At 46.6% G+C, this 21,438-nt stretch overlaps 2 protein-coding genes across 10 annotated transcripts in view; one reads left to right on the top strand and one right to left on the bottom strand.

Annotated features, from left to right (window-relative positions):
* Window positions 1-11,676, top strand: part of ARMC8 (armadillo repeat containing 8) — a 98,464-nt gene extending 86,788 nt beyond the window's left edge. For 3 of the 6 annotated variants that reach the window (XM_028518905.2, XM_036030703.1, XM_028518906.2), the window contains 4 exons: window positions 2,212-2,307; window positions 3,689-3,761; window positions 5,132-5,225; window positions 9,230-11,676. In XM_028518905.2, the coding sequence (XP_028374706.1) occupies window positions 2,212-2,307; window positions 3,689-3,761; window positions 5,132-5,225; window positions 9,230-9,263 (297 nt within the window). In that variant the 3' untranslated portion in view covers window positions 9,264-11,676. The remainder of the gene's footprint in view (window positions 1-2,211; window positions 2,308-3,688; window positions 3,762-5,131; window positions 5,226-9,229) is intronic. The other 3 variants (XM_036030702.1, XM_036030700.1, XM_036030701.1) reach the window with 1 other exon arrangement.
* The window catches only part of NME9 (NME/NM23 family member 9), a 48,814-nt gene that overhangs the window by 11,247 nt on the left and 16,129 nt on the right, over window positions 1-21,438 (bottom strand). For 3 of the 4 annotated variants that reach the window (XM_036030704.1, XM_028518472.2, XM_036030706.1), the window contains 4 exons: window positions 19,616-19,698; window positions 19,224-19,316; window positions 18,030-18,184; window positions 16,511-16,647 (listed from right to left, as the gene is read on the bottom strand). In XM_036030704.1, the coding sequence (XP_035886597.1) occupies window positions 16,511-16,647; window positions 18,030-18,184; window positions 19,224-19,316; window positions 19,616-19,698 (468 nt within the window). Of the gene's footprint in view, window positions 1-14,138; window positions 14,567-16,510; window positions 16,648-18,029; window positions 18,185-19,223; window positions 19,317-19,615; window positions 19,699-21,438 lie in introns of those variants that run through there. The other variant, XM_028518474.2, reaches the window with a different exon arrangement.

Below are 21,438 nucleotides of genomic sequence, written 5' to 3' on the forward strand. Positions count from 1 at the left end.
GAATTCCACTAACCTGAAAAGTGAAGCAAGGTAAGGCAAGATTTGGGTGAGGCCAAAAGAAAAGACCAACAACATCGACAGTAATGTGTTTTGGCAGAACACAAATAATACGCTTACAGATTTTGGTGATGGTTTAAAAGTAGGCAGCTATGGAAAGCTTACACTGGTTGTTAGCTGGAAGTTTAATATCTCCCAAGAGCAGCTGATAAATTTAATTTTTTTTATTAAGGTGTGTTAATATAAAATTAGCTGCATATATTTCAAATGTAGAATGTGATAAATTGACATGCACATACTGTGAAATGACCACTGTCTTTAGATCAGGGACAAGACAGTTCTTACCAACAACCCTATTCAACATGATGCAGAAATTCCTACCAAGCACGGTACGGAAAAAGGGAAAAGAAAAGAAAATTCATACAGGTTGGAAAGAAGGAAAACTGTTCCCAGAGACATGAATTTCTATGTGGAAAATGCTGTGGACTCATCCAAAAAGCTAGAGCTAATCAGTGAGTTAAGCAGCGCCACAAGATATTGTAGAAGAATCAACTGTAATTTTAGATAGTAGCAGTGAACAAATAGAAATTGGAATTTTAAAAACAGTACCTTTACAGGATCTCAGAAAAAAATGAAATACTTACATAGAAATCTCTCAAAACAGGTGCAGGATCTATGTTGAAAACCCAGGACCAAAATAAATGGACAAGTATATACTATGTTGAAATGTCAGTTTTCCCCAAGTTGTTTATAGATTCAGTACAGTCCTAATAAAAATCCCAGCATGACTTTTAGTAAATATGAATCCCAGCATGACTTTTAAATATAGAGTGTAAAATCTCTTGGAAAGGCAAGGGAACTAGAATAGCCAAAACAATTTTGCAGGGAGAAAAAGAACAAGGTTGGAGGATTCACAATACTTGCTCTCAAAACTTAACTATGAAAGTAATGCAGTCATGACAGTGTGCTGTTAGCACATGCAGGTAAATAGAACAGAATAGAGTCGAGAAATAGACTCACACCGATATGGCCAGTTTATTAATAAAGATGCAAAGGCAGTCCAGTGGAGAAAAATGGTCTGTTCAAGAAGTGGTGCTGTAGGGAGGTAGGGGCAGGTCGAAGAGGGTAAAGGGGAGATAAATGGTGACAGAAGGAGACTTGACTTTGGGTGGTGAACACACAATACAGTGTACAGATGATGTATGATAGAATTGGACACCCGAAACCTATATAATTATATTAACCAGTGTCACCCCACACAAATGGCATGGTAGCAATTGCCAAAAAAAATAACTTTGAACTCTATTTTATACCTTACACAAAAATTAACTCAAAATAAATCGTAGACCTAATGTAAAAGGTAAAACTATAAACTTTTAGAAAGAAATGCAGGAAAAAATCTTAGAGATCTTAGATTAGGCAAAGAGTTCTTAGATATGACACTAAAAACATCATCTAGTAAAGGCAAATGGATTTCATCAAAATGTAAAATTTCTGCTGTGTGGAAGGCACTGTTAAGGGAATGAAATGGCAAACCCTCCACTGAAAGATCATTTAACTGACCAGTGGCTTGTGTTCAGAATATATAAAGAACTCTGAAAACTCAACAGTAGAAAAGACAGTCTACCAAACATAAAAACTGAGCAAGATATGAACAGACACTGCCCAATGAAATTTCTCTAGTTTGTTTCCAGTTTGTTTCCCTCTGTTGCTCTAATAGATTTCAGAAAAGTCAAGGTCCTAATTGTGCATGGCTAGTGGACAGGGTTCAGGCCTTTCTCTGAAGGGCATGTTCTTGTGAGCAAGTAGCATCTGGAGAGAGAGGGAGGGGACTTGGAACACTTCTGAAGCTTGCCCCAAAGAGACTGCCTCTTTGAAGAAACCTTGTGGGACAGTCACAAGAGCTTCTTTTAGAAATGGAGTTTTTGAGAAAATAATAATAAATTGTTTTCCTTTTTATTTATGTGATATCATGAGCTTTAAGACATGTGTGCCTTTGCCCAGCAATGTCTTATGCCCAGAAATACACCACTGAAATGTGTGGGTTCCTTAGGCATTGTTACTCTTGTTGGCAGTGAGGCCAGGGGTGAGAAATCAGGGCATTCAGACTGGAACCTATAAGAATCCAATCTGGGAAACTGCCTGGATTCCTGAGAGAGCCAAGTCTTGGGACTTCAGAGTTTTCCTGATCACTGGCCCTTTGTTCTTTTCCAGACACTGTGCATCCTAGCCAACATAGCAGATGGGACAACAGCAAAAGAACTCATTATGACCAATGATGACATCCTGCAGAAAATCAAGTATTACATGGTAAGCCTTGGTTTCCTTTCACTGCTCTACACTAGTTGCACATTAGAAGGCAGGGACTTCTAACAGATTCAAGGAACGCTCTTCCATCCTGAAGAAAAAGAAACAAGAGCAAGTCCTAGGAGCTTGTGCCATTGGCAGTATTATCATCCACCCTACTCCCCACCCTTGTCATCTGATTGCCTCCCTCTTACTCAGTGAAGACTTGGGTGTTTGGCTTTCTCCCAGCATCCCCCAATCCCTGTCTTCCCTCAAGGCTTTAATTTTTTGTGGGTGAACCCTCTAGCCCTCTGGCACCTGTTCTTTGATCTGGTTACTGTCAAATATATTTTGCCACCTACTTACATACATTTCAGCTACCAACTCTTGTGATGATACCCTTGATCTTATCACCAGGAGATCAAACACTCGTCCTCTTTTCACTCTGTTGACGTGGTGTGCCAAAGCCCTTACTGTGGGAGAACCTGTGTGCTCTTTGCCCGCCATGTCAGAGCCATCAGCCGTAGAGAATGGCACAGAGCCAGGCTGACTGGTTCATGTTAAATTCACATCTACAACCTGGAGAGGCACTCAGCACTGCCTGGCTCCCTCCCATGATTCTCCAGCAAACTGGAGGGTGCAAACTAGCACCCTCATTCTCCACAAGAATAGGTTCTTACCTTCCGTTCTGTTTTATTTTTTTAAGATTTTATTTACTTATTTTTAGAGAGAGGGAAAGGGAGGGAGAAAGAGAGGCAGATAAACATCGATCTGAGGAACATCAATCCATTGCCTTTTACATGTGCCCTAACCGGGGACCAAACCAGAAACCTAGGCATGTACCCTGACCAGGAATCCAACCCACAGCCTTTTGCTTTCTGGGGAATACCAAGACTCAGTCTTGTTATTCTTGGATATGTTCCTATAAAAATAAGAGTAATTTAAATCAGATAATCAGTAGGCGAAGGGACAGATACAAAATATATATCCATCCAATTATTGGCTGCTAGTGACTTGAACGTTTCCTAATAGACATAAACCGTAGCTTTAGCCACAAGCTTAGAATTGCCTTATGTCAGTGTGGCCTGAATGATAAATTACAAATGGCACCTATGGCCCTAGAGGTGTTTGGTGTGGCCAGCCAGAGGGTATCTAAAATTCGAAGGTAATGTCTTGGCAAGGCTTGACTCCCAAGCTTGCCAGATCCTTCACCACTTCCTGTTGTCTTTAGTCTAATGCATTCACCCATCAGTGCTAACTTTGTGGCCCCTCAAGACATTTGAGTTTGAACCCCCTGCTTGAAACCTTTAGACTGTTGGGATTATTTATAGTATGTCACACACACAAAAAAATAATTTAAAATGAGATTACCTCCATTTTTATTTTCCTTTTCTGCATCGAATAGGGTCATTCACATGTCAAACTGCAGCTTGCCGCTATGTTTTGTATATCAAACCTCATATGGAATGAAGAGGAAGGTAAGAGATTGGTGAAATTTGTTCTGAAGAAAATTATGGGAAGAAAGTACTGCTCAGGGAAGGCAGCACCCATCCCTGAGATCCTGGGTGTAGAGCCTGGGTGCACCACTCCCCAGGCACCCAACGGCATCGCCTTGGGAAACTGTGGGAGGAGCCTAAGTCAGCTGACAGTTAACACCGAGCCCCCACCTTGCAGTCTACACTGTAGAAGCAAGTGGCAGGCCCTGCCCTTGAGAGAGCTGAGGAGGAGGACAGTGAGACGCACTTGGAGAAGGTGAGAGGTGGGAGTGAGTGGGAGGCTAGGCCTTAGGCTGTGTGCAGAGGAACACATGTAAGGACTACGGGCAAATAAGCCGAGTGGAGAAGAGGGTGCCATGGTGAGAAATGAAAAGCACAGTGTGGCTGTGAGGCGGTTGTCTTGTCAGGAGGCCTCTGTTGGTCAGGGGTTCTCCACCTTGGCTGTATATTGAAATCTCCTGGGGTATTTTGGCATGAGACCAATTAGTTCAGAATCTGAAGAGTGGGCTCCAGGCATAAGTTTTTTAAAACTCCGCAGATGATTCCAGCCCCCCAGATACAGGGGAGGACTGGGCCTCAGCGCTGGGTTGGCTGATTGAAAGTCACTTGGGGAACTTCTTAAAATGCAGACTTCTGGGCTCTACCCCTAGAGATTCTGGTTCACTGGGTCTAGAGGGGATCAGTGCATGAGTGAGTCACTGCAGCTCTTCAGTGGGAAGGAAAGACTCTAGGCGGATTACCCTGCTGAGCAACTGTATCCAGAACAAAGGAGGAGGAGGAGAAACCAGATTCTAAGTACAGGCCCTAGAGTCCAAGTACCATCCAGGCACCAGGGAAATAAGGCTCTGCCCAGGAGGTTCTAGTCTAGTTGGAGGACAGACCGGAGCTATGTGAAGTTGGAACTACCACGTGCTAGTGAGATGCAGCACGAAACCCTGGGAGGTCAGTGGAGAGAGGAAGAGAAAACAGAGAGGAGAATAAGATCTGTTTGGGGTCGGAAGAACCTGGTTTGGTGTACCCAGAAAGAAATGATAAAACTGGAGCTAGATGACAGAGGACCTTGTGCCAGGCTGGAGAATCTGACCTGAGCCCAACAGTTCGTGGAGAAAATAATCAAGGAGCAGAATTCAGGGTAGATTGCAGAAGGGAGGGTCTAGAGGCAGAGAGACCAGTTAGAATGCCATTGGAGCATCCGAGCAGGAGGGGTTCTGACCACACAGAGAAGGGGAGGCCAAGGGGGTGGGAGGGTGGACAGCAGAGGACACTGGCAAGCTCTAGATGGTTGTCTGTACACCAAGGAGAGCAGCTGCCTGGGTCATGTGCCCAGTAACCTGTTAGCTTTAATCTCTTAGGTTCACAAGAACGCCAGGATAAATTACGAGACATGGGCATTGTAGATATTCTACACAAACTGAGTCAGTCACCAGATTCAAACCTTTGTGACAAGTGAGTATCAAAAGGGCCTTGCTTTGGGGCACATTGGATTCTTTTATGAAGAATTTGAATTGTTTAGTAATTAACGTGGCCAAACTTAAAATCTTTTAGATTCTTGGATTCCCTTTTTAATTTTCTGTGAACCAACTATGACATTTGAGTAAGAGATAAAACTAATAATTAGCAAATTAATAAAGATCCTCATGTTACTCTGAATTAGCACGAGCCTGGGCCAACTTAGTAGGTATCTGGAGAGAATCCAGAAGCTACTCCTTTTCCTCCCCATAATCATTAGAATAGAAATGCATGCGGCCTTTTGGAAAGCAGAAAGGAAGGTATTAATTAATAAAACATTGACCCAACACCTGACGGTGCAGCTGTCCTGTGCTGGCCCGGCTGCTGGGGATACAGCAGTAACAACTAAGGAATCTTGTTGTCAGAGAGCTCACCCTTTACTGTGAGAGGCACGAGTCATCTCCAGAGATTCCTCTAACCTCAGAATAGCCAATGTTTTCTTCCCTGCTGTGTATACTGCTCTATAACACAGCCTTCACTTTTCAGCCCACTTCCGTACATTACCATAATGATAGCAAGGAACATCAACTCTTTCATTCTCCTACTCTTAAGCATGGCGCAGAAGCCTGCCATGGTTTGGCTCTGCCTTTCTCCTCCTCTGTGTCCCCACTCCAACCCTGTGCCTACCCTTCCTGCCCTCTTCCAGTATCACACTTTCATGTTCCATCTTGACTTGCCATCTCAGTCCCCTCTCCTCGGAATCCCCCATTCATTCAACAGATATTTGTTTGTTTTATAATACTAACTTCTACCAGGCACCGTTTTAGGCATCAGTGATATAAAGGTGAATAAAATTAATGAAGTCCGTGTCCTCGTGGCACTTACATTCTAGTACAACGACAGACAATAAGCAAACAAATGTGTAATGTGCTAGCAGGAAATGAGATGTACTATGACTAGAAAGCAAGTTGAGGGACTGGAGAATAAGAAAAGTTCTTTTCATACAGATTAGTCAACAAAGGCCTCTCTGAGGATGTGACATTTGATCAAAGACCTGGATGAAATACGAGTCTGCCAGGCAGATGTTTAGAGGAAGAGTGTTCCAGGCAGAGGGGCAGTGAGTTCAAGGCCCTGAGGCAGTAATGAGCTTGGCATGTTCAAGGAAGAGCAGGAAGACCCCAGGGGTTGCAGAAAAAGAGAAAGGGGGAGAGTGAGAGAAGTGGGCTCAGGGAGGTGGTGGGAGCAAGTAAGGAGCCTCGTAGCCAATAGTAAGGACTTTGGATTTTATTCAGAGTTTAATAGGAAGTCATTGGAGAATTCTGAGCAAAAGAGATATCTGATCTGAATTTTAGAGGATCATTGTGGAGGCTTTGTAGAGAATCATCTGTAATAGGGCAAGAACGGAACCAGAACAGTTCAAGGCTATTGTCATGTACGTAAGAGATGAGGGTGATAGTGGTAGAAGTACTGAGAAGTGGTCAGATTCAGGATTTAATCTAAAGGTAGAGGCAACAAGGTTTATTCAGGGATTCAATATAGGATGTTAAAGAAAAAGAGGAAAGAAAAATGCCTAGAGTTTTAGCCTGAGCAATTGCATAGGAGTTGCCATTTACCAATACAGTGAAGACTATAAGAGAAGTGGACAGAGTAGGGAGAATCAAGAATTCTTATTCGGGCATGCCAACTTTGAGATGCCTGTTAAATAAACAAGGGACTTGGAAGAGTGGGGCTGCAAGTATAAATTTGGATGGTATATAAAACCATGGAGCTTGATGAGGTCACTGAGGGAGAATAAGAGAGGAAAGAAGATAGGAGAGCTAAGGACCATGCTCGGGGGTCCTTGAACATTTAGGAGAAGATGTGGAAGATCAGCACAGGAATGGAAGAAGCACCCCATGAGGCAGGCAGAGATCCAGGTGCGTAGGTGTCCTGAAAGCAGAAGAGAATGCCTAGACAATGGCCATTTATCCTTCAAAACTCCAGTAAGTCTTGTCTGATATATTTTCCACTCTAACCCCCAGCCTATGCCAGGGACCCCTTCTGTGCTCCCATTGTTCCCATAGAACATTATCACACTGTGTCATAGCCAGCGGCCTGCTTGTCTGATCCACCAAAGGGAAGAGGCACTTTGTAACTCCTCGAATGAACGTCTGTGCCAGACTGGAGCACACAGAGCTGAGCCTGTGCCTTCCTGAAGCTTTTCATCCAATTCGTTAAGGAAGAGAAAGAAATCCCTGAGTAACTAACTATAGCCCAAGGCTGCTGCTCAGATGAGTGTCTCATCAAAGGCAAGTGAAAGCCAGCCATGAAGTGAAGGCTGGATTTGAGCTGTACCTTGAGAGCCTCCACCTCCACCTCCACAGCAGTAGTAACAGCTGCTGGCTGAAGTGATGGGCTCTGTCAGCCCATCCCTTCTGGCCAAGAGCCAGATCATTCCCTGAGTAGCATCCTTACGTTTGCTCAGAAATGATGACAGTTCTGCTGCAAATCACCTTTGGGATGACCTGGAACACTACAGGAGGCCACAGCAGCATGATATAGGATAGGTTTGAGCCCTGGCCTACATGGCTTAGACCAGTCTGGTATTGTTTCTTCAGATTTGTATGGCACGTAAGTTTTCAACAGCTGCTAAACTTCAACCTCTAGAATAAAGGCCTAACTGCCCTACCTAAGTCCATCTAAGGAAAGATGACCTTCCTTCCTTAGATAATAATAGATAGCAGAAACAGTAAGGGCATGGTCTCAGCTAACCTCTGAGGAAGATCCAGAAAGAATCTGAATTGGCAGTTTTAGAGAGTAATACAGAGTTTTGATCAAGACCCTCTTGTGGACATTCCCACCATGTCCCACAGTAAAGCCTATTATCTAAAGTAGACATCTTTCAGGTTTCTTCTGTCGTTAAGGCTTTGGGAGCCTTTGACTTTCAAACACTTACAGGTGAGGAACTGTAGCTAACCAGCTGTCTCCACCCCAGGCTCAGAGGGCATCAGGTTTTGGGGGAGAGGTAGATGGTCATTTGGGGTAACATATGACATCAGTCACAAACTTGTTTCTGTAGGAAGATTTCCTTGTAGAACCCAGCTCACTCATAACTTGGAGGCAGTCTTCTAATGGGTTGAACTATTGTAACTATTATCTTTATAGAGCCTTAGATAATTGCAAGAATATCATATCTATTACTTTGCTATACAGAAACCACACTTGAGCCCAGCTTATTGCATGCCCGATCTACTTGCTACTTTCAACAGCTAATAGTAACTGAAAATGTTAGCCTTGCCTAGTTAACATAGAAGAGAAGGCCATTGCTAAAACCTGACTTCCTAATTCCCACAGTTGCTGTGCCTTTAGAAATTCTACTAAGCTCATAACAGGAGTAGTAAAGGAGGCCTCCTCAGCCCTAGCTCCAGTCACTGCCCACATTATACCTGGCCCTCTGCACCTAGTGAGCGTTCAGGCACCCTAATACACACATGCCCCACATTGATCAGTGTCATCGGGAGAAGATGCGATAAGATCATAACCAGTTTTGAAGCATTGGAACCATGACGCTGCCTCATCCCATGAGCTCTTGGCCCCTTGCATGTACCTTCTAATCAGCACCTAAACACCTTCTGGGTCAGTTTTTAGTTTCACAAACACTCAGCGTCCTTCACAGTGTCCTGTAGCACTAGGTAAAAACTGCATGGCAGTAGACCATAATTCCAGATCCGTGACAACTGTATGCCAGTGACAAAGGAAAACTATCGTGTCACTGGGCTGCAGCAGGTGTAAGAGCGAGAGCAGCCCTTTCTGAGAACCCCAGGAGGGATGCAGGCAGCTGGGGTGAAAGTGTCTCCTGACTGCAGGTTTCTGCCCCATAGGGCAGGTGCCTGGCTGGCCTCACCCCAGTTCACTTTGGGGAATCTAACATTTTAGACTTTCCCCACTACCATCTTCAAGCCCCAGGTTTTCCCCTCATTTATACTTCTGAAATGACGACCAAAGGAACTTTGTGATTTCAGGGCCAAGACGGCACTGCAGCAGTACCTGGCGTGACAAGAGCACCCTGGGCGCCTGTGAGCATCCCACATCCTTGTTAAAGGAAGTACAGGAACTAGCCTCATTTGATTCCTTCTATTTGCACAAGTCACCTTGGACTGCAGGGAGCTGTTTTGCAAAAGCAATTTGGTAGGCTTAGATCTCAAATTCATCTTGAGAACATATTTTTGAGGTAGTAATTTCCTCAGAGGACTATTGTGTTTTGTTTTGGTTTGGTTTTTTTCCCGAGCTACCTGGACTCTTTATTAGAACAATCAATCGTTTTCCTTTGGACCTACAATTTTTTGCCTATGCTGCAGCCACTTTGTGAGTGAGAATGAATGTGTCTGTGTGTACACAGCTGTGTGTGTGTGTGTGTGTGTACGTGGGTCAGGATGAATGGATGTGTGAGGGGGGGATATCTTAAATTTTTCTTTTCTTATTTTGTGTGAAAATCTCTTTTCTACAGATTTTCCAGGGTTTAAGCATTGCTTGCTGTATTAAAAAAAAAACTTTACTGAATTATATACAGTTTGAATGAAATGTTATTTTAAAAACAAAACAATTGTTAAGTGTTCCATAAAGGTTATGTTGAATTTTGGTCAGATGAATATTTGTAAGTAAAAAATATATGCATTTCTGAACCTCAATTTACATAGATTTTCTTTATAAAAGAACAAAAAATTAAAAAAAGAAAAAGGAAAGGTTGGCTATCGTTGGCCTGAATAACAGGCATGATACATGGTGCTGTGCAAAATAGTAAGCTAGCCTCTTACTGCCGTCAGTATCAGCCTGATTCAATAAGCTCTCCGACTTCCAAGTCAGACGGACAGGGTGGAGTACAGTAAGGGGACAGATTCAGCTTAGGTCTTTTGAAGCATTAAAGGGAAATATAACTACTGATAGTGAAAGCCCAGCCATAACCCTGGTTCCTTGGCAGGAACTGGGCACCCAGAGCCTCCCAACTGCCCTCAATTCTGTCATTGGTGTAGCAGTATCTGGCAAGAGTTAGAACCAGTCATAGAACCTTATGCTCAAGCTAAAGTAGCTTATCACTTCCTGGAAACAAAGTCTGGTCGCCTTGCGCTTCCTGAAGCAGCATGTATCACTATGATATTCAAGAATGTTCTACAGATCCATCTGTGGAAAGAAGCCAAAAGCAGGATAGTTCAGAAAGCTGTTTTTCTCTTAGTGAAATGTGGCAAATTCCATACTAGTCCACTCAGGACTGCTGTTGAGTGTCCTTTTGGAAAATGGTGTAGAAATTTTAGTGAGAGATGTGGCTAAGACTTTTTCCTGCAAGAAGCCAAAAGCACTGAAGTTTGAAAGAAGGACGGAGACTCTCCCCAGGAGGACTGATGATGAGTTCTTTTCACGGCGAGTACTGCTTAGCCCTTCTGCACCCATAAGCTTGGCGTCTGCTCCAGCTGCTGCGTCAGCTTCAAGGTGAACTCAGCAGAGGTTGCTCTTGACTGTCTGAAGGTAGAACCAGCCTTCCTTTCCCTTTGTTAAAGAAAGTCAAAGGCACTGTGGTCAGGAAGTGCAGTCTGCGGCCCAGAAGCTTGCCATGAGTGCGTGCCACTGACGGGGTCCCAAGCCCACCAGCCACTCCTGATGAGGTTGCTTGTGTCACAGCCACCACATCACCAACCTGTACCTTCCTTGGAAGACTCAATGTGTCTGATTGCAAATGAATGTTTTTAAATGTATTTAATGCAGTTCTTCCTGTTCTCAACATGACCACCCAAGATTCAAACACAGATTTCTAAGTTGTTCTTTTTTCAGACCAATTTTGATTTAAAAATCTATCACAACTGGCACTTGGGTTTTGTGCAGCTATCAGTGTGCTAAATGCGAGAACACCCTTGGTTGGCATTTGAGACACAAAACACTATGGAGTTGGTATGTCAAAGTAGCAGATAATAAATATAAAGAAACCAATAATGAATTGCTGAGACAATCCTGAACCCAGATAGCATCCGAAAGCTAAAGGCCCAATGAAACAATACTTCACACTTCAACTCTGTGGATAAATCTTGCCTGTGGCTATAAACAGATGGTCAAAGAAAAAGTGCTTTACTATAATTAACTTTTCTGATTTGAATGAAGGAAAATGTATTTATTAAAACAAAGCTGTTTGCTGCTCTACACAGGTGCAGTGTTCAGTCAGCAGGGAGGTGGGAGGAATGGGGCTGATCTTGTGTCTTCACCCAAGTTCTCGACTAAGCTTCTCGCTCTCTCTAATACTGCATTCTGTTTCTCCTTTTGTGCCCTGATTGTAACCCAAAATTTATGAACTAGAAAAGAATGTCCAATTTAATAAGTTGCATTTTTTTCCTTGAGCACTTTATGCAGAACAACACATGTTCTTCTGATAGTGTTTGGATGATATGATTTTAACACATGCTAATAAAAGCCAAGAAAGACCATGGCAACTTCTATAAAGGAGTCTGTTTTCCAAATGTCTAGAACATTAGGAAATATTAGAAGGTAATGTGTACTGGCTTCTGCAACCTGTGATTTTTGGTGAATAAGAAACCAGAAAGTGACTTTGCATTTCAGAGGGGGTGGCTGGTGCCCAAGGGTCACTACAGTTTCCGGGGGCCTCTGCGGCTGTCTGGGGGCCACTCTCTTCCTGGCCTCCTGAAGGCCAGCAGACCCTTTCCAGGTGGCCACTCCCGCCCACCAGGATCTCCCCAAAGTTGTGTCTGCCCCTTCCAACCTCTCCTCTTCCCCTTTAGTATGCCACACCTCCACTGCCACCTGGACCTGGGCCCAAAGTTTGGCAAATGACCAGCTGCACAGCACACAAGCAGCTGCTGTCCCTCCGTGAGGATCCGCAGGCACTTCACACCTGTGCCACCTTCTTTTCCTTGTCTCTAAAATGCAGACACACACCTCCTGTCTCTTGGTCTCACTAAAAATAGAAAGTCAAGGATCCCTGCCCCAGAGCATGGGGGCTGGGGGGTAGGGTGGGAAGGAAGGATGGTGAGGTGATTAGCAGGAGAGGGAATTCCCCTGTCACTGGGGAAACTTGGAATTGAGGCCTGAGAAAGGAAAGGAAAGGGGGACTGGCCCCAGACCTGACACAGAGCCGACAGGGAGCCATCTCAACACCTTGTCACCTGGGATAGAGGCTAGTGTTGCCCCAGCCCCTTTGTACTGACTTTCCCTCATCGCTGAGCGAAGAGGCACATGTCAGTTCCCAGCCTGAGGGAAGTTGTAGTCCATGATGTAGCTTGAGAGAAAGCTGAGGGATACCACCCTCCCCCAGTCGAGGGCCATGTGCGGCCTACCTGAGCCCCATGTCTTTCTTCCCCCCTCTGTCTCTGCAGCCTCTGGCTGCTGACCTTGTCTGCCAGGCAGTCCACCCTGTCAGGTACTCACACCAGGAGCTAAGAGGCTTTAACACCAAGCGGTGGCCTTCCTGCAGCCCATGGCTTCTGTGGGAGGAAGCCTGGCCCAGGGTCACTGCCAACAAGTCCCATCCTCAGAGAGGGGGCTGACATTTTAGCCATTCTCCGAAACGGAGTCTTCCCCACCATTACCACCTCCATTCCTTCTGCCGTGAACCTTCTGGATTCTGAGAAAAAACGCCCTACTCTGTAAAAGAAGGAGGGGTGTGTCAACACTCCTCCCACTCTGACCTGTCACCTAGTGCCCCTGTGTTCTCCGTCCTGCCCTGCCCCACATACCAGCACTAATCGTGCCCCCACCCCAGGCTCACTTCTCTCACCTGCCCCTCCTCCCTCCCTGCCTTCAGAGGCTGTGGTCACTCCATTCCTCATCTCTCCAGTGATGGCATATCCTGGCTTCCTGGCTTCTGGGAAGATCAGATAGCTGTCAGCTGGGTGCCCCCACCCCAGCTTATTCAGAGCCACACGACACCCATGGTGTGGAAGACCAGGCATAGGGCTCTAGTGGTTCTGGCATTTGCCAGCTCTGAGATGGGCACAGAGCAATTGAGTCCCCCTCTTGAGCCCACTCACAAAGGGGACAGCACATCCCCATGGTGGGCTGGAGTCCAGGGGTGGGAAACAGTGGATTCAACTTCCCTACCGTCTTGTGGGGGGTGGGTTCCATTGTTTCACACGGGGGTCTACGTGCAATGGGCATGGGTGTTCCCATCCACAAGGGGGTTCTGGTCTCCACTTTCATGAAGCCCTACTCACCCCACCCGTCTCCAGTGCCAGCACAGAGTGCCTTATGCTGTGGGCTGCGGAAGAGTAATGCCCCTGAGAAGAGGGGTCTTCTGGGCGCTCACTGCCCATTTAAAGAACTTCCAAGTCAGAGGAGTGAAGTTCTCTGGAGAAAGCCAGCAAAGAAGGAAAATAGCTGACATTCACTTCATGATAGAGAAAACCACAGCCTTTTGCTCAGTCAGAGAGGAAAGTTTCTGCCTGGGCTTAATGAACTTCAAATTAAATCAAAGGGCACACTGGTAAGAGGGAATGAATGGCTGTGTTCGTGCTCATGGGGTAAGAATAGTAATTTTTTACTAGAAACCTATATCCCTCAAGGACATGACCATGGAGAGGCAACAGAACCAGGCAATTTGGTGAAAGCTGGAGGCAACAACAACCTGGGTCTGTGAGGAGCTCTCAGGTTTTAAACGTAGGCTTTAGCCAAAACCAGAACCCAAAAAGATGGGGGAAGGGAGTGTCAGGAAAATTCAGTGGACCCTGGTTCCCAGTGTGATCCCAAGCACGGCTTCATGAACACACCCTGACTTTCTGTGGACGCAGAGGGCAGGTCTGGCAGAACCACAGGGCTGTGTGTGCAGCTTGGATTTCCAGCCGGTCTCCACCTGCCTGCAAGTCAGTGTGCCTCAGCGTGTCACATCCATCCTGTGCAGTTTTCAAGATCATAGTTAAGCTTTTAGTTTCAAGCAGGTTAAGCTCTAAAATTGTTTATTCATAAAGTAGATTTATTATTGGGGAAACACTGTCTGTCCTATGTAACTCAGTGCCCCCTGTGATGACAGAGCAGAGTGTAATAATTGATACCCACTTATTTCAGTAACATCCCAGAAATAGCCCCCCAAAAGTATAAAGTATATGTTTATAGACTGTTTAGCAAGGCAGAAAAGTATATATTTTATTATTCATGAAAGATATCTAAACTAAAAAAGTTTCAGCACTCAAAAGGGTGCCATCAGATCCTAGAAGTTTCCTTCTGTGCTGCAGACCCGGATGCACTGACATTGCATTTTGGGGCCTCACCCTGGGTCATGTGCTCTGGAGGCGGCACATCCATCCAATCCACATCCTCAGGGAAGGGAAGCACCTTGGTGGGGCTCACCGCTCATTCTTCCTCACGATCTGTGGGACGACAGACGCTCTCTGGGACTTCTGAAACAGCCCTGTCCCAGTCCTCTGTCCCACACAGCACCCACAAAGAAACAGGCAAAGGGGATCTGACTACAACACAGACAATAAAATTAGGTGTCAGGGTTGAAGGGACAGCAAAGAGAAGTCCTGATATATGTGTCAGGGACTAGAAATTAATTAGGAGAATTGAGTAACATTTGTTGAGCACTTAATACGCATCAGGCACGAGGCTAAGAACTTGATATCTTTTGTCTTCACAACAGCCCTCCGAGGAAGATTATCATCACAGAGGTATTATTATGGGGCTATAATGGGTCTGTAATTATTTCCATTTCACTGATGAGGAAACTGAGGTTAAAAGGTAAATTAACTTTGCGGAGGCTATTCAGCTGGTAGATAGCAGAGCCAGGATTCAAACCCAGGATTACCTGCCTCCAGTGTCCTTGATCCCTGCCCCTTTAACAGAAAAAGTGCTGGGTCAGTTGAAAGCACACTCTGCTCCTGCCCACTGGGAAGGCATGGCGCAGTAAACAGAAGGGCAGAACAGCAACTCCGCTAGGAGGCTGCTTCAAAGTCATGCCTGCATAAGGCTGCACACTTACTCCCTGGATGTGATCTGGGCTCAGACCCCTCTGAAGTTCTGTTCCCTGTGCCATTATCACCTGAGGCCCAAAAGGCAGCCTCATAATCTCCCAACACTCAACCCAATGGCCCCGATGAGTATTCCACAGCCAATCCACTCTCCTTGTTCCTCAGTCTTGGATCTGAGTCAGACCTACTTGTTTCCAATCACCCCTCTGAAAAGGATGCACATGTCCCATGACCCTGGATACATAAGGAAATGCATCGTGGGTGCTCTGAGGGCAGGTGCTCAGCAGAAAGCCAGCCCCGGCTGTGCCACCATCAAAGTGAGAGTTCCTCCTGGCAAGGGCATGGCTTTAAGGAACTGCAGCACACACTTGGATGTGTAAACCTCATACTTCCCATGATTTCTCAGCTCCCTAAAATCCATTGTACACTCAACTAGTCCCTCAGCTGGCAGTGGCAAGGATGAAATGAGGGCCAGCACCTGTTCAGCTCTACCTTGCCCTCAGGACACCTAGTCTTCCTTGGCTGGATTCAGATCTTGAGAAAACCATGAACATACCAAACATTTAGGTAAGTAAATTGGTTAAAACCCAAACATTTGGGTACCACAGGTTATTACTATTTCAGATCCGCTTGTAGCCTTCTCCCAAAAATCCCTCCCCACACACACATCCTTTGCTTTGCTCAGGATATTCACCTGCTGGCCCCTTGCACGTCACCTCAGGCTCAAACCAGAAACGCAGACCTCCGCAGAAGGAGCAGGGCCGAGCCTGGTTCTCCCACTTGTGAAGTGGGGTAAGTCACATGCACTTTGGACTCCTTAAGTTTCTCACCCAGACTGGGAGGGAATGACCCAGCACGATTTTCCCAAAATGTGGGTGCTGAGGGATGTGAGGGTGATGGCAGGCTCCAGGCAGAGGCCCTTCTGTATAACCCTCAGCTCAGCTACCCCGCCGGAGGCTTAGTGTGGGGTCTGCAGGGCACAGAAGAAGCAGGGGAATGATGTCTGGGCTCTGACTGGCTCTGATGACGGCTTACAGTAAGTTAAATTTTCCCAGTGATTCCCATGGGAAAATGCAGGGTAACTTTACAACAAAAACATGGCTTCAGAAGTAAGAAGGCAGGGGAAAAAAATAGGTAATGTGGTTTAAAAACACCACTGTTGCTCTATGAAAAGACCACACTGATCAGGACTGCTACTGAAGTTATATATATAAGGGCTCCTGTTTTCCGAGCAGGGCCTTATGGCACTGAAGACTTGATCACCACATAGTTATTATCAGTCGCCAACCCCGCCCCATATTCACTAAAGATTTGATAAAGACCAAACCTGCCTCGATGACTTACCCAGGGGGGCTTCTGGAACTTGGTCTGAAAACTTAAAACCAGGGAAGAGCAAAGCCAGTTCTCGGCGGGCATCTTCTCCGTCCCGGCTTCCATGGACCGCGTTGAAGGGCATTTCTGTGCCGTACTGAGCGCGGAGACTGGGAGCATTGGCAAAATGTACAAGACACAATTGTTTCATTTCAAAAGAAATGTTTTGCTCTCTGGCAACATGGTCTCCAGCTACCAATCAGCACCCTGCATTTCTGTGAAATGGCTTTCTCTCCGTTGGGAATGCCAAGAACAACAGCCAGGACGATACTAGCTGACATCTATCCCGTCACGGCAGCATTCTGGGCACATTGCCGGGGGCTTCACGCTCTCATTTCATTTGTGCCTCAGCCCCAGGAGGGAGACTGTCGTGAGTCCCAGTTTAAAAATGGCGTGAGTCGTGGTGTCAGCCCAGGAGCTACCATGTTACTGATATTACAACCACAGGCTGGCCGCCTGCCGGGTTTGTATAGGTTTGCACAGTTAATCCCCCAGTGACCCACCACTAATGCCAGCATGGCTAGGACTTCCAGTGCATCAAGCACTGTCCTACATGCTTCATACATATACATGTGCCCATTTAATTTTCCACCGACGTCTGACATAGGTCCCACGCTAGTACCCATTTTTCAGATGAGGAAATTGAGGCAGAGATCAAAGCATGGCCCAAGGCCACACAGTCAGAGGAAGAAATTTTGAAATCTTTCTCAACCATTACACTCTAGGGCCTCCCATGATAGATGCTCATATCCCCATTTCACAGATGAGAGAATGGAGGCTCGGAGAAGGGGCTGCCTAAGTCTGTGGTGACCTAGGCTCTGAGCACTGGGTGTCCTTCACTAGCCCAAGCCTACTTATGTATGAATGCTCCTGGCCCCTTCAACTACAAAGTACAGCCTCTGTTACTTAGCCTCTTGCTCGTTTCTTTCCTGTTGGCTGGGCCTCTCTCGGCTTTAAGGGAAAGACACAGTGGCTTTGGCATTGGTGGTGCCAGGCTGGAAACACACGGGGGCGAGGCACAGACCAAGGCAGCCTAGTGCAGTGTATGGAACAGTGTGCTTACGCTCAGGACACCCAGGGTGGGGAGCAGGGGTGGAGGGCATTGAGTCCAATGCATATTCCCAGGCCCCACCCAGAGTCTGACTTGTCCTGGAATCTGTATTTCTGGAGTATTGCAGGTTGGCCTGAGACCACACTATGGGGCCCTCTGGCTGCAGAGTGGACAGTGAGGCCTGGGTCCAGCAGCAGCCTTCAGAAGAGGGCAGAGGGGGCAGCGAGGCGGCAGGCCACAGGAGACACTCAGTGAAGGGCTGGGGAGTGGATCAGAGGTGAGGCTGTCAGGGTCTCCCCAAATACATAACAAAGAAGGGGTTCCTGGCCATCAGAGAGTCCTGTGTTACCCACAATTCTAGGCTGAGCATCAAGTAAGGCTCTTAGCTTCCTTGGATCCAGGTGCTGAGATGGGTGAAAGGACCCCAGCTTGTGATATCACCTGTCAGGTTGCTCCCTCCTTGCCACATCTGGGTCACAGGGTCCCATGAAGTTTCGCCAGGCAGTGACAACATCCTCAGTGCCCTCAGTCCTGGTGAGGATCAGGAGGTGGCTTGGTCCACTGCACATGTGATGTACCAGCTTTTCAAATGCCTCCTGGAAACAGGGAGGGGAATCAGGGACCTAGGGCAGGGACCCTGGGCCTGCAGAGGGTCAGCAGGGCCCATACCACCTACAGGATGGGTGGGGGATCATGAGCAGCCCTGCTACCAGCCAGCATGCCCATGGAGGGAGGCTGGGAAGGGTGCTATTGATACCCCACCACACCTGGAGAAACCAAATGTAAGCTGAAAGCAGGAAGATGAGATTTTGAGTTGATTTGTTTGGGGTTGAACATGAGATTATAATTAGTTGGGTAGGGGCATTAAAAAAACCATGTATATAAAAATCATGTGGGTACTGGATAACCAAGGGGTGGGGTATAGTTGAGACTTCTTATATTTTCTCCTTCTTCTTCTTCTTCTTCTTCTTCTTATTATTATTATTATTATTATTATTATTATTAGCAGTACCTTGCCATTCTTCCCCCTTCTTCAAGGAACAGCACTCTGGTTTTCCTTTAGGGACCAGCCCCTCCCCCATCGCTTGGCCCTCGTCTGGCTGACAACTATAATGTCTACCCACACTTCCCACACTTCTCTCACACACCCACGTCACCTGAGAGGGGGTCTGAGGCCCACCAGACCCTCCCTCCCAGGTAAGTGAGTCAAGCAGACGCAAACAGAGAGTGGCTGAACCTGAGTTCTCCGACAGTGGCAGCTAAAGTGACTGTGAGGTTTTGCTCCTGAGATCCCTGCAGCTGTCCTGGGTTTTCTTCTCCCAGGTTTTCCTGGGAGGTTTCCAAAGAGGTTTTCCACCTCCTTGCTCGATGCCTCCTTCATTTCTGGGAGTCAGGGAGTATCATTTCACTATATTCCTTATTTCATTACTTAAGGTAGAATCAAAATCTCTTCCTGCAGCCAAAGAACGTTTACCTGATACAGCCTATAATATTATTCTGAGAGCCAATTCACAGCTGTTCAAATTCTTGTTCTTCATGATATTCTGTGTCTCCCAAATTAATAGCAACCTATAAACACACTCAAAAAAGGAAGGAACACGAGTGCATCGGACACGCAGGAGCAGGTGAGCTGACCTTTCCGGCTCTGTGTTGGTAGAAGAGTCGCATTTCTGCCTCTGTCATGGTTCTCTCTTCACTTGTTAAAATGTCAAACCCAGCTTCCTGGATCTGCAGGATATATATACACAAATTCTGAAAGGGTAAATCAAGCTCAAATTCACACTGAAATGGGTTGAAAAGGAAAAGAAGATCATGGGAAAAGCAACATTAAAAGCAGTGGCAACCTCATCTTCAGCATATCTTTCCTGATTAGATTTAAAATTTAAATTTGCTCAAGTGAAATTTTGGTTTAAGCTCCTTCACAGCTTTCTTTTCCCACCAGGAAGGACATGGTGCACGATGCCCCATCTGTTTTTCCACCAGAGAAGAGTGAGGACAGACTGCGGGGTAGGTGCTGTCTCCCTTACCTTCATAATAATCTCACTAGTCTTTCCATGGACCACTGCGTCTGGTTTAATGATTGCCAAGGTACAGGCCTTCTCCGATGAAACTGTAACAAGACAAGGATGGTGCTTCAGATGCTGCACTCACAGCACCCATCCTTGAGGCTCTCAGGAGGCCGTCTGCCAGGGCCATACAGCCTCTGCACACAGCTCCTGGGGCTCCCTTGCTGGGCCTCCTCGCTGTGCCCCTGCAGACCTGCACCTGAGTGTAAGCACAGGTCTGGCTCCAAACCTCAACCTCAACCTGGCTGCAAGGGACAGAGACATGCAAGGGACCCAAACCTGGGAGGGAGGGAGTGGGGAACGGGGAGAGAAGGGGTGGCCAGGAGATCAAAGATTCTCCAGGAACCCAGAAACAGCTGAAAGAGTAAGCCTGTGGGGTGGGGAGTGGGGAGCAGGAGCAAAAGCAAGGCAGGCCTGGCTACTGTGTTCCTTCCTATCACCCTCCCATGACTCTTGACCTCTAACTGCTGACTACTGTGTTCTCCTCCCACGCTACTGGCTCCTTTGCCAAAGCTTCTTTTTAACTTTCCTGGCATGTGGCCAGCAATGGCTGCCCGAGGCCTGAGTTGACATGACCTTTCGGTGCCAGCACATTGACCAGGCTGCAGCTCCAGTCTTCCCTGTCTCCGTTCAGATTCCCCTGAGAGAAGACTGTACTGGCCAGCTTGTTGTCTGGAGCCAAGACACCAGTCATAGCTCTCTGACCAGTCTCTCCTGACCAGCTGTCCTTTAGTTAGGTCCCATTGGCTGTGTGCTGAGAGACATGCCACATAATCACAGTCCACTGTCAGGCCCACACAAGCTGGAGAGAGCCCATGTCCAGTCCACAAGTCCATCGCTGTTGTACTCCTATTTGTTCAAACTTGGCCTTGGTGAGCAACCTCCATTCTGCACAGACTCTGTACTCTGCTATCTACCTTCTGTTCTCAACTTCTACATCAGTTCTGTTGCAATGAAACTTGACAATATTTGAAAATCTTAAAAACGTGTACTGCAAAGGTATGAGTTATTTTAAGCAACAACTTCATTTTTCTGTGAGTACTATCTCTAACATCCTATGAGCACTCAGACTTTGAGGGACTCTTACAATAAAAGTCCTTCTAAATTGACCAGTGAGTGAGATCAGCTTGGAGGTGTATGGTGAGAAGAGAGAAGAGAATTGGCCAGAGCAGGGGCCCGGAGAACTCCAGCTTGAAAAGGGAGCAAAAGAAAAGAAGCCAGTGTGAAGAGGAGGCTGAGGAGAGGCCAACAATGCAGGAGGAAAACAAGAAAAGTCATGCTGTCTCAGAAACCAAGACGGAAGGGGATTTGGAGAAGGAAGGCATGGTGAACGTCGTCCAAGTCTACAGAAAGATGCAGTGGAAGATGACTGGGCCCTGCCTGGCATGGCTCATGGGGTTGGGCGTCAACCTGCAAACTGAAAGGTTGACGCTTCTATTCCCAGTCAGGGCACATGCCTGGGTTGTTGGCCCAAGTCCCTGGTTGGGGGCATGTGAGAGGCAACCAATCAATGCTTCTCTCATATATCAATGTTTCTCACCCTCTCTTTCTCCCTCCCTTCCCCTCTCTCTGAAAGTAAATAATAACATCTTTTAAAAAAGAACATGACTGGAAACTGTCCCTTGGATTTGACATAAAGAAGGTCCCTGGTGCCCTGGTGAGGACCAGTTCAAGGAGGAGCAGGCTCAGAGGCCGAATCAGCAGGTCAAGGCAGCAGCAGAAGGTGGGGTGGCCAAAGGAGTGTGGACAATGTTCAGGAAGCTCAGCATGATGGAGAGGAAGGC

This window comes from Phyllostomus discolor, chromosome 7, assembly GCF_004126475.2.
Source record: "Phyllostomus discolor isolate MPI-MPIP mPhyDis1 chromosome 7, mPhyDis1.pri.v3, whole genome shotgun sequence".
Classification (NCBI taxonomy): domain Eukaryota; kingdom Metazoa; phylum Chordata; class Mammalia; order Chiroptera; family Phyllostomidae; genus Phyllostomus; species Phyllostomus discolor.